This window comes from Danio rerio, chromosome 12 (assembly GCF_049306965.1).
Source record: "Danio rerio strain Tuebingen ecotype United States chromosome 12, GRCz12tu, whole genome shotgun sequence".
Classification (NCBI taxonomy): Eukaryota; Metazoa; Chordata; class Actinopteri; order Cypriniformes; family Danionidae; genus Danio; species Danio rerio.
In genome coordinates this window covers 50,260,001-50,277,064 of record NC_133187.1, presented here as the reverse complement: position 1 = coordinate 50,277,064, position 17,064 = coordinate 50,260,001, and the positions used below count along the sequence as shown (strand labels likewise).

General features: G+C 32.9%; 1 protein-coding gene across 3 annotated transcripts in view; it reads left to right on the top strand.

Moving 5' to 3' along the window:
- adamts14 (ADAM metallopeptidase with thrombospondin type 1 motif, 14) overlaps positions 1-17,064 on the top strand; it is a 103,428-nt gene that overhangs the window by 62,773 nt on the left and 23,591 nt on the right. Inside the window, exons 6-10 of one of the 3 annotated variants that reach the window (XM_073918961.1) lie at positions 1,244-1,391; positions 12,380-12,485; positions 14,484-14,627; positions 14,773-14,905; positions 16,980-17,064. The exon at positions 16,980-17,064 is cut by the window's right edge and continues 29 nt beyond it. In XM_073918961.1, the coding sequence (XP_073775062.1) occupies positions 1,244-1,391; positions 12,380-12,485; positions 14,484-14,627; positions 14,773-14,905; positions 16,980-17,064 (616 nt within the window). Of the gene's footprint in view, positions 1-1,243; positions 1,401-4,605; positions 4,738-12,379; positions 12,486-14,483; positions 14,628-14,772; positions 14,906-16,979 lie in introns of those variants that run through there. The other 2 variants (XM_017358603.4, XM_073918962.1) reach the window with 2 other exon arrangements.

The following is a 17,064-nucleotide window of genomic DNA, read 5'->3' as shown; positions in this document are numbered from 1 at the left end:
GCTGTCAATCAAACTCACTCTCTGAACCACCTGAACTAGCTGTTCTGGTCTGAGAGAGACTGTACTCTCTGTGTCTTCAGTGTATGTGCATGTGTGTAGTCTTCCGTGTGTGTGTGTGTGTGTGTGTGTGTGTGTGTGTGTGTGTGTGAGCTTGTATTTATGTGTGCATGCACTTTGTTTAATGGGTGTTACGGTGGCGCAGTGGGTAGCACGATCGCCTCACAGCAAGAAGGTCACTGGTTCAAGTCCCAGCTGGGTCAGTTGTCATTTCTGTGTGGAGTTTGCATGTTCTCCCCGTGTTGGTGTGGATTTACTCCGGGTGCTCTGGTTTCCCCTACAGTCCAAACACATGCGCTATGGGGGACTTTATTAACTAAATTGTCCATAGTGTATGAGTGTGTGTATGAGCATGTATGGGTGCTTTCCCAGTGTTGAGTTGCAGCTGGAAGGGCATCAGCTGTGTAAAATATATGCTGGATAAGTTGTTGGTTCATTCCGCAGCGACACCTGATGAATAAAGGGACTAGCTGAAAAGAAAATGAATGAATGAATTTTATTAAAACAAATAATTTTATGTTATTTTGTTCATTTAGTTATTATTTTAATCTTATTTTTTAAGATTTTATTTATTATTATAGTTATTTTTATTTTATATTATTTTATTAAGTATTTCATTGTTTTATTATTATTTTATGTCAGTGTATGTAATAATATTTTTTATTTTATTATTATTTTATTTAATATTTATTTAATTTATCTATTTTGTTGTATTATTAATTAATTATTTTAATTGTTTATTTTTATTATTTTTTATTTTTGTGTATTTATTATTATTTTTTTATTATTTTATTTTTTTATGTTTTATATTTATAATAAAAATAATATATAGAATAAAATATATTATAAAATAATAATTATAAAGTGATTTAAAAATAAATAAATAAAAATAATATTAAAAACACAAATAAAAAATCATAGAATAATAATAATAATGAAAAACACTATATATATATATATATATATATATATATATATATATATATATATATATATATATATATTGTTTTATATTTTTTTGTTATTATTCATCTTATTAAACATTTTAATTACTTAATTAATTAATTCTACAAATACAAAGCACAAAATCAAATGATAAAATGCATAGTACAAAAAGTATTACTCTGTGTGTATTTAATCCATCAGATATGTGTCAGTATTTTATTGTGTGTGTGTCTGTGTTTAGTCCATCAGTCTGATCGAGCGTGGGAACCCGTCCCGCAGTCTGGAGCAGGTGTGCCGCTGGGCGAACTCTCAGCAGAAGCAGGACCCTCAGCACGCCGAGCACCACGATCACGCTGTTTTCCTCACCAGGCAAGACTTTGGTCCTGCAGGTATGCAAGGTACAGTGTTTCTGTCGATCGCCGCTGTGCAGAGTAAGTGCTTCTACACACACCTGACCGTCCCTTTGGCATGGAGACGAAAAACTGGATATGCACTATCAATAAAACACTAATATCGAGATAATCTGAGCGTCTGCAGGATATTAACACACTCCGTTTGACACGTTGATGAAAAACTGGATATTCACTATCAATAATAGACTAATATAGAGATAATTTGAGCGTCTGCAGGATATTAACACACTCCATTAGACATGTGGACAACAGAACGACAATACACAATCAATAATACACTAATATAGAGATAATCTGAGTGTCTACAGGATATTAACACACTCCATTAGACATGTGGACAAATAAATGACAATTCACTATCAATAATACACTAATATAGAGATAATCTGAGCATCTGCGGGATATTAACACACTCCGTTTGACATGCAGACAACAAAATGACAATGCACTACCAATAATACACTAATATATAGAGATAATCTGAGCGTCTGCCGGATATTAACACACACCGTTAGACATGTAGACAACAGAGCGACAATTCACTATCAATAATACACTAATATAGAGATAATCTGAGAGTCTGCGGGATATTAACACACACCATTAGACATGTAGACAACAGAGCGACAATTCACTATCAATAATACACTAATATAGAGATAATCTGAGAGTCTGCGGGATACTAACACACACCATTGGTCATGCAGACAACAAAACGACAGTTCACTATCAATAATACACTAATATAGAGATAATCTGAGAGTCTGCAGGATATTAACACACACCGTTAGACATTTAGACAACAGAGCGACAATTCACTATCAATAATACACTAATATAGAGATAATCTGAGCGTCTGCCGGATATTAACACACACCGTTAGACATTTAGACAACAGAGCGACAATTCACTATCAATAATACACTAATATAGAGATAATCTGAGCGTCTGCCGGATATTAACACACACCGTTAGACATTTAGACAACAGAGCGACAATTCACTATCAATAATACACTAATATAGAGATAATCTGAGAGTCTGCGGGATATTAACACACACCATTAGTCATGCAGACAACAAAACGACAGTTCACTATCAATAATACACTAGTATAGAGACAATATTGAGCGTCTGCAGGATATTAACACACTCCATTTGTCATGTATTTTTTCATGTCACCTCATACTGCAGTTTCTCATCAAATCTTCTGACCAATCAAATGCTCTCTAGTGTCTGACTTGCCCCGCCTCATTCGTTTTTCATTTGATGCACTGAAGCTCTACCATAGATATATACTTTAGATGTCGCCTATCCTGTTGTTGTCTATTGGAAGGAATGCGTCAATAGAGCCGCCATTTTAGTACAGGGTAGCGCTCCTTTAAAATGAATGTGGGACCAAGCTGCAGTGGAAGACTGTGGCCATTCAGAGCCAGAGATATACACATATACACATATATCTATGATCGGGAGTTTTCCTGGAGGTCAGTATGCAGTTTTTTTTTTTAATTACGAAAACTTTTATTTTACATCACTTTTCTACATTGATGGATCAGTGACCGCACGGCCATTCCTGACAAAAAGCTTGTGTTAGTGTGTATGGAAATGTACTATTCACCCTCCCTGTTAAATTTGATCTAATCATGTCCTGAAACACAGCTCCTCTCCTGCTTTCACTGCTCATACTGACGGAGGGAGTGATTCGTTTGTGAATGAATCTCCGTTATGAACGACTCTTTCACTAACTTTAGCCGACAATAATACAAGTTTCTGGCAGCGCAGCATCTCGTTGTCATATTTCTTTTGCATTGTTTGCTGATTTTATTCAACAAAACTAGCATAAGCCTAGTGTTTAGTGTGAGTTGGAGCTGCTTTGCCTTATGGTGAATGCAGTAAATGACTGTATTATCATCAATAACGTTACTTGTTGAACACAAAAGTTCAGAACATACAAAAACATAAAAAACTAAATCTTACCTTTAAAATGTTCTGCATTTGTGCTTTGTTTTCTTTGTTTGCTCGTTACTACACCCATAGACAGCGCCAAAATCCAGCATTTTCACGTAGTAACACTGTCTTGACTAGTGCGGTTGAATGACATTTGTACTGGGAGCACTGTACCAATATGGCGGCACTATTGTTGAATGCTCAGGGTCTGTATGCGATATCTAGTGTATAAATCTATAAAGTTCAATCACTCCTATTCCAAGAGTTGTTCTATTGGTTGTTTTTTTCTAAAAGAGGAGGAGCTACTCTATGTCCCGCCCTCTCATCATGTTTCAGTTGAGATTAGGTCAAATATCAAAAAAAAAAAATCCACATTTCAGAGCGCTTCACGGTATCTTTAAACGGGTTATTGCGAGATGGGATACAGCTATGGCCAGAAGTTCCTTCATTTCCTTCAAATTAGTCCTTTTATTCATCAGGGGTCGCCACAGCGGAATGAACTGCCAACTTATCCAGCACACAGTATGTTTAACACAGCGAATGCCCTTTCAGCTGGAAGCCAGTACTGGGAAATACCCATACACTCACACATGCACACAAATACACTATGGCCTATTTAGTTTATTATTCTCCTGTACCGCATGTGTTTGGACTGTGGGGGAAGCCAGAGCACCCGGAAGAAACCATGCCAAGATGGGGAGAACATGCAAACTCCACACAGAAATGCCAACTGGCCAGGCAAGGACTTGAACCAGCGATCTTCCTGCTGTGAGATGACAGTGCCAACCACCGTGTTGCCCAGTTTTTTTATTTTATTACCGTCTACCTACCCCAAACCAAACCATCACAGTAATGTAAAACAGTAATTATAACAAAAAGTATTTATTAACTTACCCATTAAATGTAATTTTTTGGTATTAAATTGTATTTTATTGACCTCAATTACTGTTGTACAGTGTCGCAAAAATGATGCGAGTATCCGCAGCTGTATCCCTTCTAGACTACTTTTTAAATGGTGTCAACAAACACACTGGAATATCAGCGAATATTAGTCTCACAGAGACGAGAGATATATCCTCATAAAGCTTGACATCTTTACTTTCAAACAAGCCTACTACGCTTGAAAACAAATGTTCACCATTTCTGTAATCTGTATGAAACCAACGTGAGGTACAACTTCGTCCCGCCTGACCTCAATGAATTCCCGCCTCCGCCATTCAAACGTAAATCACGTGACGGTAATCACTCGAAACTTGTAAACACACAGGTCGCTGTCGTTTTTGGGAGATGATTTGCCGTCAGGATTATACTTTAATAATAATGGAAATTACTTCAGAAGATTGTGGACACGGCGGTCTTCATAAGATGTGTAACACGTAAGTTATTCATTCTTATTGTACTTACATAGTTTGACTGATCGTCTGATCGCGTCCATCAGAAAACGCTATTAAGTCGTTGTTGTTAACAAGACAGTTGTTGATAAATTTCACTGGAGCTTCCAAATATGACATTTAATCATAAGCTTGGCTAACAGTTATGGATAATTTGATGTTTCTTCTTTCAATGAGGCTGTTAGCGTTTCAAAGATGGCCGCCGAGTAAAACGACTCGGGTCTCTTTAATTGTTGTCAGTGTTTCTGACGTTTACGCTTTGCCTTGTGATGGATGTGTGTTTAGTTTGAGGTGCTGGTGTGATTTTTCTGGAGACTCTCAGTAAAACCTGCTGGCTGTTTGTGTCTGGTCTGCTGTTGCTAAGCTACGCTGTGTGTTTGGGTCATAACAGTTCATATAGTGCTTCAGAATCCACTGCAAACACACACACACACTCACATACACACACTCACACAAAGTCTGCATGTCATGAGATCAAAATGTTTGGTTGTTTATTTTTGCACATTGTTAGTCTTGATCTGTGCAAGTCAATCCACTGAAAATTGGATCAGCGGTGCTTCTCTGATGACTCTGATTAGGTAAAATATGCTTAGCCACGCCCCTCAAACCACAAGTTTGCTGAAACAAAAGATGAAGGGTGGGGCATAAAACAAAGCCCCGCCCCTTCTCAATATTCACTTGTCAATACTGAAATAAAAGTTCACAGAAACTCATCAAGTTTGTTATTCCGTTTATATTCACCATGTTATATAATACTAAGTATTTATTAAAATACTTATTTATTTTATTTATTTATTTGATAAATGCCACATAAATGGTTCACACTAATATTTTCTGCTCATCTTTAAGGTTTGTCAGTGGCCAATACGTGACAGAACCCAGCATGATCCAGTGTGTGTCGTCTTCACGAGGCAGTGCATAGCATTAATGTGATCTAATACTCTGTGATTACAGCATTACTTCACAACACACAGCTTTTCCAGAGCTTCATTCTGATCTGAACACAAATAATCGCTGCGCTTCCTTCTCATGCGAACCTTAATACGGCTTCATGATGTTCTCAGTGTGTAAACATACACAGTAATCCTCCACGGCTGATGGAAATATCACTACTACACTTTATAAGATGCTTTTGATTTACGTAGAGTTTATGTCTTGTTTCAGGTCCAAATATCTAATGCATTCAGTGATATATTTAAAACAAAATCTTCTTGTACAGGCTCTTATTTTTATGTGCTTTCTTATAAAGGATTATTATTTCAGATATCTATAAGAATGGTTGTTGTGTTTTTTATAGTTTATGCATCACATTTGTTTATGTGTTAAAATAGCAAGCACAATAATATTTAAAGTACATACACATACTGTGTGATTTCGCCATGAAATAGCCATGAGTTGCTGATGTGGCAATAAATATATAAACAAACAAAACACATAAGAAGTGAAAGGTTTTTATTTTTTACATTTTGTAATGTTGAATTAAAGTTTCACTACTACTAAAAAACAATAATTGGATATTTATGTCAAATTAAAGTAACACAAAGACTTTTCTTATATATTTTGAAAATTAAGTGAGTTTTTCCTAAAAACAAGGCAAGTAAAATAATCTTATTTTCTTGTTTTTGCCTGCACTGGTAGGTGATTTTGCTTGTTTTAAGGAAAACCCCACTTAATAGGGTATATGCCGAAGCATGCTAATGGGACTTTTAATTTGCCAGTAACCTGTGTTAAGCGCTTCCGGCGAACTGTATGTAATGGAAAAACTGGCGTGTTTAAGGTCTGTTTTCTTTCAAAATCAGCGATCTCCATTAGCTGAGTGATATCCAATATAAAGTGGGTCTCAGATTGTACAAGAAGCACTACATTAAATTACATTTTCCCCCGCCGTGTCTTTGTAATATGAGCATTTATTTTACCTCAGTATATTCAATGGAGCTTCTGCTCTAACCTGCCGATTCTGACGGTCTTGTTTTACGCCTGAGCAACTAAATGAATGCCAGAGTTTATTTAACTGAATGTATTTTAACTACAATACAACATCGATGCTGTAAAAAGAACCGTATAAAATGGAAAAAATTCACAAAAACAGGTCACCGGAAGTTTATCAGGATGGGAAAAACACTAGCTCGGCATATACCCCATTTTGACTTACTATGAATTATATTATATCTTGATTATTTTAATTAGTATTTCTGAAAACAAGGAGTATATTTTTACTTGCCTATAAATTGTTTCTTGATTTAAGAATATATTTTTGTTATTTGCACTATAAACAAAACTATATAAGAGCAATTCCAGCGTTATGGATGTGACATTTGCAGTAAAAACTCAAAACATAAATTCGCATAGAAAGTAAACGATAACATTATATTAAAACTTTGGTTTATATTTATGTTAATTAGAACAACTGACCACAGAGTTGAGACCAGAAAAATATCAATCTGTAAACATGTTTTAGATTTTAAAATAAGCATGCGTTATGGATGTGACAAAAAAGTCTGCGAGTTTACAGCATATAACATACTTTGCAAAAATTCTGTGAATTAAGCTGCGCAACCCAAAAGAAACAATGATAATCAAAAGGAGAAGAGTTAGCTTACTATAAAACAAAAATTATTGGTGTTATTTTATGTAATATTTTCACATTCATGAGGAAAAAGTGTCGTTATGGATGTGACCTCTTTCTGTTATGGATGTGACAGATGTGAATATGCCTCTTGTGTGACTTTGGTAAATCAAATATAATAGTTTGAAAACACTAACAGATGCATTTTTGAGTATTTATAAAGTACTGTATTATACTTGCTTATGCAAAAACCCCAGAAACGGTTGCTGTATTTTGGTGAAAACGTAATATTTTTCATGGCAAGGTTGACATTTGCCTGGAATTGCTCATATATAGCAAAGCAGTTTTTGCAGAGTGGTATTATTAAACATGATTGATGGACTTATTAATTAATGTAACGTCAGCACTAATAAAAATGTCTGTTTATGTCAAATTGATGTAAAATTCTTAAATCAATAAGCATTTTGTAGACAAGTAAAAAGAATATTGTTTTGTTTCAGAAATAATGAATCAAAATTAAGTGAGTTTTTCTTAAAAGCAAGCCAAGTAATCTGCCAATGGGGTAGGCAAAATAATCTTTAATCAACCTGAAAACAACTGCATTTTACTTGCTTCACTGGCAGATTATTTCACTTGTTTTTAGATAAAACTCACATATTATTGACCTCTTTTTTTTTCTAAAAACAAAACAATATTAAATTCGTCTTGATTTAATAATGTGTAGATATTTGCATTATAAACAAGACAGAAACTCTCTCCTCTCTCTCTCTCTCTCTCTCTCTCTCTCTCTCTCTCTCTCTCTCTCTCTCTCTCTCTCTCTCTCTCTCTCTATATATATATATATATATATATATATATATATATATATATATATATATATATATATATATATATATATATATATATATATATATATATATATATATATATATATATATAGATATATATATATATATAGCAAAGTAGTTTTTGCAGAGAGGTATTATAGAACATGATTGATGAAGTTATTGATTACCAATGATTTATTCAGGAATTAAAGCAGCGGCGCTTTATTGGCTTCAGCGTCTGCAATTTCTGCTTTTCTCTGCATGCCAAAGACTGTCCGGTGACTGAAGAGCATGAGCAGTTTATTAAAGAGGCTTCAGCTTTGCACATCTCTGATCGAGTGTCATCTGTATGTGTGTGTTAGGGCTGCACAATATTGGCAAAATCTAACATTGCAATATTTTGTTATTATATATATTATATATATACACCGGTCAAAAGTTTGGGGTCAGTAAGATTTTTAAATGTTTTAAAATAAGCTTGTCTTGCGCACCAAGGCTGCATTTATTTAATCAAAAATACAGTATAAATAGTAAAATTGTGAAATATTATTGCACTATAAAAATAACTGCTTAAAAGTAGATTATAATTTAATTCAATAATTTTAATTCAATTTGTTTAGCTTCATAACTCTAGTTTTTAGAGTCACATGATCCTTCAGAAATCACTTTAATACTAATTATTATGGTCATTATTATTATTATTATTATGTTAATAAAAGTAATAATGACTAGAGTAATCATTTAATTTGATACTACTTACATTAAGTAATAAATAAATATTTAATAAACAAGTATTTAACAGTTTAACTTTTTTTTTTACATTTAATAAATTATTCTTGATGTACAGAATAATTTCATTTAAATTGTTAAATAAAATTAATATTAAAAATAAAATAAAAGACTGACCCCAAACCTCTGACTGGTAGTGTGTACACTCTCAGAAATAAAGGTACAGGAGCTGTCACTGGGGTGGTACCTTTTCAAAAGATACATATTTGTTCTCAAAGAGTCCACAGTGGTTCCTCAAAGGTGCATATTAGTGCCCAAATGTACCTAAAAAGTACCTTTGAGGTACCATTATGGACCCTTTAGGTATAAATATGTACCTTTTAAAATAGGTACTGCCCCAGTGACAGCTCCTGTACCTCTATTTCTGAACGTGCATATATAGTGATATGAATACAATTTCACCAGATGTCTTGAATAACTACATTAGGAAATTTGATATATATATATATATATAAATATAATAAACAAATAGATAAATGCAATAAAGAAAGTACATACTAACAGTATTCAGGTAGAGTAATTAAATAATGAAAATAAAAACGATTACATTCAATTAATTGTTATTAAAATAACTAATGGTACAAATTATTATGGCTGAATGATTTTAAAATCCTTATACACACAGACATATGCATAGCCCTCAGAAACACATGGAAATGATAAATTATAACACAACATATATTATATAATTATAACTCAACATTGCATATCCTGCGATGTGACTATTGCGAATGATCACATTGCGATATCAATGCTGAAACGCTATATTGTGCAGCCATAGTTTCTCTGTGTGTGTGTGTGTGTGTGTGTGTGTGTGTGTGTTGTGCTTTTTTGTGTGTGCTGTGTTTGTGTTTAATGTGGCTAATCAGCTTGCAGATGCGCATTTACTTCTAAAGGCCACAGAAATAATTTTTCAAAGAAATTATTATCTTTTTCGATTGGCTACAGAACAAACCACTGTTTAACGAGGTTAATTAGGCAAGTTAGGGTAATTAGGCAATTCATTGGATAACAGTGGATTGTTCTATTGACAACAGAAAAAACAGATTCTTAAGGGGGTCAATAATATTGACTTTAAGATTGTTAAAAAAAAAATAAAACTACATTTATTTCAAACATATTACAATAGGAAATAAAGAAAAAATATTATAGTAAATACTGCGAATATTTCCTGCCTGTAGTTTTTGGCTTTTTGACTGAAGAATTGATTTATGTTTTGTATGTCAGAAGTGCTGATAAAAGGGTCGATCACACTGAATAAGTCTTTTGCAATGAGGGACACCTTGTTTTTCTAATAACCGCGAGCGTGTTACATGCTGCTTATATGCCCTGCGTTTTTTGCCATAAAAAGCGTGCTACATCAGTTGCATGTTTTTTTCATTATCCAATCAAATGAAAGCACAGGCGGGGTTTCCACTGCTCTGACAATTAATTATTTATTAGTTAATCATTTATTTATTTTATTGGTATTATTACTGCAATAACAACAAAAGTTACAGTAAAACAGAATAGAATATTGTCTGTACAAACCATACAGAGATATTTACATTTATGGGTGTAAACCTTTCCAATAATTAACATAAAGTTTATAAAAACTTGTATTATTTTTTTTTATTTAAGTGTAAAACCTAATGAGAACCTTGATCAACCTATGCACACAATCAAGCCTTCATGAACTGATTATTCAACAACAGGTGATGATTGCAGAGAAATATAGTCTTTTAATAAACTTTGATATGTATGAGATGGAGATGGCATAAAAAGTAAACATTTGCGAGAGAGAAGTTATAAACCCAACAAATGTGGCGTTGGTGCAGAGTCAAGTTAGGCAATATTTCTAACCAGCGTGCAGCACTTTTGCACTGCTTTTGTGTTGTTAACAGGACTACGAAGACTTTTAAAGATAGAGGATAGTGGTCGCAGTTTTGAGTATAGCTTCGCAAATTCTGAATATCACAGGATTATTAAAAAGCAATAGAGATGATGGGCAAGCCTAGTCATATAAACACTGTAGTGCACTTCTTTTCTTCTTGAAAACAAAAAAGGCACACTGTAAAAAATATCCGTAAATAAGCAGTTTTCCATATTTTGTGATTGATTGTTTTTATTTTTATTTTTTTTATTTCTGCTTTGAAATTGCATTATGGGGTCTTGATCTTTCGTCCAACAACTTTTAACCTTAAAAAGTGACTTTTCTGGACATTTGTTATAGTTTAAAGTTATACATTAGCCCCTTTCACACAGTGATACCGGTAAATATATGGAAAATTTCCCGAACGACTTTATCGGTAAATTCAAAAAAGTGCTGTTCACACAGGCGAGGACGTTACGGGATTTTTCTGGAAAAGAGCATTCACACATCCATTCCAAAATACTGGTAAATTCTGACATCATTAACCAGAAATGAGCTCTAAACGGCTGCGCTTGTGTTTGTAAACATTTGACTAAATCACAAACTCTGTGGATGATCAGTATTGTGAACAACTTCAATGAAAACATGTAGAGAAACACTTTCGCATGTCGAGATGTTCATGATATGTGTGTGTGCTGGCGCTCACGGGCTGTTTCACGGGCACACGCAAAGCTTGAAGGTAAACAAACAACGGCTTATCATAAGCATCTTATCGATAATTAATTACAGTTACGGTTGGCATTAAGATGAACATATAAACGTGATCTGCCTAACATCCAGCAGCTAAATGTGTCTGGGAAAATATTCAAAGGCTTTTATTCTCATAAACCACGCGGACGTGAATGCGTCTGACTGTTCTGATTGGCTAAAGCAGACGTCTCACGTCAGCACGTTCTAGACGTGATCGCACTCTTTCCGGCAATCTTCCTTCTGCATTCACACAGCACAGCATTCCGGCAAATTACCGCTAATGTTACAACTTCTCTTTCCGGAAAATAGCCAGAACAAATTTATCAGTATTTTCAAAAAGGGCCTGTTCACACATACACACCTTTCCGGAAAATTGCCGGTAATTTTCTGGAAAGGTGTGTATGTGTGAAAGGGGCTAATGTCTGGGTTGGTGTTGTATATTACGCTGTTATTTTACAGTCTTATTTCTTTATATGTTATTTCTTATGCATTATATTATTTCAACTGACTAAAATGTCAATAAAAGTCACTTTGTTAAACTGTAGAGTTGAATTTTCAACATCAAAAGTGGACAGCAGAGATCAACATCCCATAATGCAGTTCACCACCAAAATGATCACAAAACACACTTAATAGGGAAACTGTTGATTACCAGATGTTTCACAGTGCGGCACAGTGTGTTCGGTGTGATCGGCCCCTCACAGTGCAGTAATTGTGTCCTGATGTTATTTTATGCTCTGATGTGACTCTCAGACTGTCCTAATGAAACTCACCTGTTCCTGCTCTTCTTGAATGTCCCGCATTCCTGTTCAGCATGGTTTCTCTTTGATCTCTGTTGCCTAGGTTATGCCCCGGTGACGGGCATGTGCCACCCGCTGCGCAGCTGCACCCTCAACCACGAGGACGGATTCTCCTCTGCATTCGTGGTGGCGCACGAAACCGGACACGTGTACGTTTCACAGAGTATTTCTATGGGGATTATAGTATTTAGTGATGCACAAAAAGTTTGACAGCCGCAAAATAATGGCTGGAATTTTTTGTTTTGGGTTTTTGTTGGCTTTGTTTTGCTTTATTTTTTGTTTTGTTTTGCTTTGCTTTGCATTTTTGTTTTGTTTTGCTTTGTTTTGCTTTGCTTTGCTTTGCTTTTTTGTTTTGTTTTGCTTTGCTTTGCTTTGTTTTATTTTTTTGTTTTGCTTTATTTTTGTTTTGCTTTGTTTTGTTTTATTGGTAACACTTTAAAATAAGGGTCCATTAAATAATGTATTTACTAACGTTTTGCTTTATTTTTTTTTTGTTTTGTTTTGCTTTTTTTGCTCTGCTTTGCTTAGTTTATTTTTGTTTTGCTTATTTTGCTTTGCTTTATTTTGTTGGTAACGCTTTAAAATAATGGTCCATTTATTAATGTATTTAATACTTTTTGCTTTTTATTTGTTTTGTTTTGCTTAGCTTTGTTTTATTTTTTGTTTCCCTTTGCTTTATTTTTTGTTTTGCTTTGCTTTGTTTTAATTTTTTTTTGCTTTGCTTTGTTTATTTTTTGTTTTGCTTATTTTTGCTTAGCTTTTATTTTGTTTTATTGGTAACACTTTGAAATAATGGTCCATTAATTAACGTATTTACTAACTTTTTTGCTTAGTTTTTTGTTTTTCTTTGCTTTGTTTTGTTTTGTTTCATCAGTAATACTTTAAAATAATGCTCCATTAGTTAATGTTAGTTAATGTGTTTACTAACAAAAAAACAATTAGTTATACATTATTCATATATATATATATATATATATATATATATATATATATATATATATATATATATATATATATATATATATATATATATATATATATATATAATAAAATAAATAATAATTAAATAATGCATTTAATAATGCATTAGTTATGATTAATAAATATTAAAACTACTTATGATTTAAAAAAATTACAAGAGCAATCATAATTAATATTAATAAATACATTAACTAATGGACCATTATTCTAAAGTATTACCGTTTTATTGTTTTTTTTGCCTCATTTTTTGTCTTGTGCTTTTGTTTTTGGTTTTGTTTGGTTTTTCACTCGCTCATTTTTTTCTTTTCTTTTTCTTTTTTAAAGATTTTTAAATAGTTTAATGTGAATAAATTTTATTGGATTCCATTTCTGATTATATTATACAATAAAAAATATATGAATCCAATAAATGTAAAAAATTGGTTTTGGTCTGCAAATTTCTATTTGGTTAATCATATTTATTGTTAATAATGTAGATGATGCTGAAACTATGTACTGTGCAGCCCTAGTTTAATTGTAAGTTGAGAATCTCATTGTGAAAAAGCTGTTTTTATATATACCTCACAATGGGAAAGAGCTAGTGAAGTGCAGCACATTGGCTTGCGTTTCCAGTGTTTTTGTGGAATAATCTCGTGTTGTAATTAGCTGGAATGCACTGACAGTTTGTGAACTGGAGGAATGTCAATTTGTGTTGGCTATAATTGAGTGATAATTGTCAATTGTCACCTGCATAAATGAGTTTGCATGCTGTTTATGCAGAACAGCGATAAAGCTCTGCCAGGAAAAAGCGAGGCATTGTTTAGTGTGGCAGCAGGAGAATGATGAAGCATATTAAGCATCTGTTGTGCGTCTAATGTGCATGCAAACAGGCTGAAATACTGCTCAGCGTGTCCAATGCATTATAAGTCAGATAAGTTGCATGCATATCATAATTATAAGTGATGTGCGTGAACTTTTCCTCTAGGATGTGGAAAGAGCATGAGGTTAGGGCTGCTCGATTGCGCCCCCTGTTGAACAGAATACTGCCATCATTAAAACTGCCTTAAAAAGTTGGAAAAAGGCATCTGCATGTAAAAATCTGTAAGGGCTGAACTCATTAATGCCGAACACTGTAGATGTTATGTGTTATTGTACAGAGCTGTGATTGTATTGTGTTGCTGTTTCAGGCTGGGAATGGAGCATGATGGGCAGGGGAACCGCTGTTCAGATGAGACCAGTATGGGCAGCATTATGGCTCCCCTGGTCCAGGCTGCGTTTCACCGATATCACTGGTCCCGTTGCAGCAAGCAGGAGCTCAACCGATATATACAGTACGACACCTGCCTTTATTATAGCATGCATATTCATAATTAGCGACAACATCACTTATATTACACTCACCGCCATGTTTGTGTCTGAAATAATCACAACTATTGTGGCTGAGAGAGCTGTAACTTAAGTCCACATTTCTTTCAGCTCGTATGACTGTCTTCTGGATGACCCATTCGAGCTGAAATGGCCCAAACTCACCGAACTCCCTGGCATTAATTACTCCATGGACGAGCAGTGCCGCTTTGACTTCGGTGTGGGATATAAGATGTGCACGGCTGTAAGTGCTCTAATTAGTTAATCTTCTGACTGTAAACTCCGGATCAAAGCCTTTATAATGAGACTCGTTTATTGTGCAGCTGAAATGCCATCATATGCATGGGTCATGAGCAGAATATACAGACTTTTTTTGTTTGTTTGCTATTTCTGCACAGAATTTGTACAAATATATTTTTTAATTCATGCAGAAGGATTTTAAATGTGGTAACTAAAACACTGATTTGATTTGTGTCATGTCATTTGAGTATCTCTTTGCATAATAATAAAATTAAAAACTTGACACATGAAATAAAAACTTGTAACAATTTAATTTATGCAAATCCAATTAGAACCACTTGTTTGTAAACAAAGCAAGTCTCTGATATAATATATCCACTAAAACACAGACAATTAAAAGTTTATAAAATGTTTTATGTTAATCATAAAAGCATATGCATGTTATTCAATAATATTGCTGAAATTAATTTAAAAAAATGAAATTAAATCTTATATTATATTATATTATATTATATTACATTACATTACATTATATTATATTATATTATATTATATTATATTATATTAAATTATATTATATTATATTATATTATATCATATTAAATTATATTATATTATATTAAATTATATTATATTATATTAAATTATATTATATTAAATTATATTATATTATATTATATTATATTATATTAAATTATATTATATTAAATTATATTATATTATATTATATTATATTATATTAAATTATATTTTATTATATTATATTATATAAAATTATATTATATTTTATTATATTATATTATATTATATTATATTATATTATATTATATTATATTATATTATATTATATTAAATTTAATTATATTATATTATATTATATTATATTATATTTCCCAAGTGATGTTTAACAGAGCAAGGAAATTTTCACAGTATTTTTCCTATAATATTTTCTCTTCTTGAGAAAGTCTTTTTTTTTTTTTTTTTAAACATATTTATTTATAAAAAATTTAAAACATATTTATGGGCATTATTATTAGCCACCTCAGGATTTTTTCCCAATTGTCAACACAACAAATCACTGTTATGCAAAAACTTGCCTAATTAACATAACTTTAAATTATAATCTTCAAATGAGCAATTTCATGCAAATGTCAACTTTGCCACGAAAAAAAAGAAGTTTTCAACAAAATATCGAAGCTGTTCATGCGTGTTTGGTATAAGCAAGTGTTTTACAGTACTTTAGAAATACTCAAAAATGTCTCCGTTAATGTTTTTAAATGATTATAATTGATTTACCAAAGTCACACAAGTGCCAATTTCACATCTGTCACATCCATAACAGAGACATGTCATACACATAGCAAAGCTTTTTCCTCATAAATGCAAAAAAAAAAATTAATTCAAACAAAATAAAATGAATCATGTTTGTTCTACAGAGAGCCGACTTTTCTGCTTTTGATTATCATAGTTTCTTGGTTGTGCAGTTTAATTCACAGAATTTCTACAAAGTATATTGTGTACTGTAAACTTGCAGACTTTCTTCATCACATCCATGCCGCAAGTTTATTTCCCTCATTTAAAATATAAAACATGGTAACAGATTGATATTTTTCTGATCCTATAACTCTGCGGTCAGTTGTTTTGGAAAATCTAAACAGATGTTTCAGTATAACGTTAACAAACACTTTCACTATGGATTTATGCTTTGAGATTCTACTTTTAAACGTCACATCCATAACGCTGGAATTGCTCAAATAAGCCTTTAACTGTCACTTTAAGCAGAATACTAGTGTCTTGAAGAACATCTAATATTACGTAAAGAGAAAAGAAATCAGATATTCGAAAAACCATTATGTTTAGAAATGTGTTGATGCAAATCTCTCCATAAAACAACACCTGGGAAATATTTCAAAACATTTCCCAGGAGGACGAGTAATTTTGACTCTGACTGTATATTGTCTATAAGTACATAGATAGACTTGAAAACATCTGTGTGATGTTGTGCATATTTCAGGGTGCACCTGCAGTTGCCTTGAGTGTAAAAGTAATCTCGTGCATTGTGTGTGTGTGTGCTGTAGTTTCGTACGTATGACCCGTGTAAGCAGCTGTGGTGCAGTCATCCGGATAATCAGTACTTCTGTAAGACCAAGAAGGGTCCGCCGG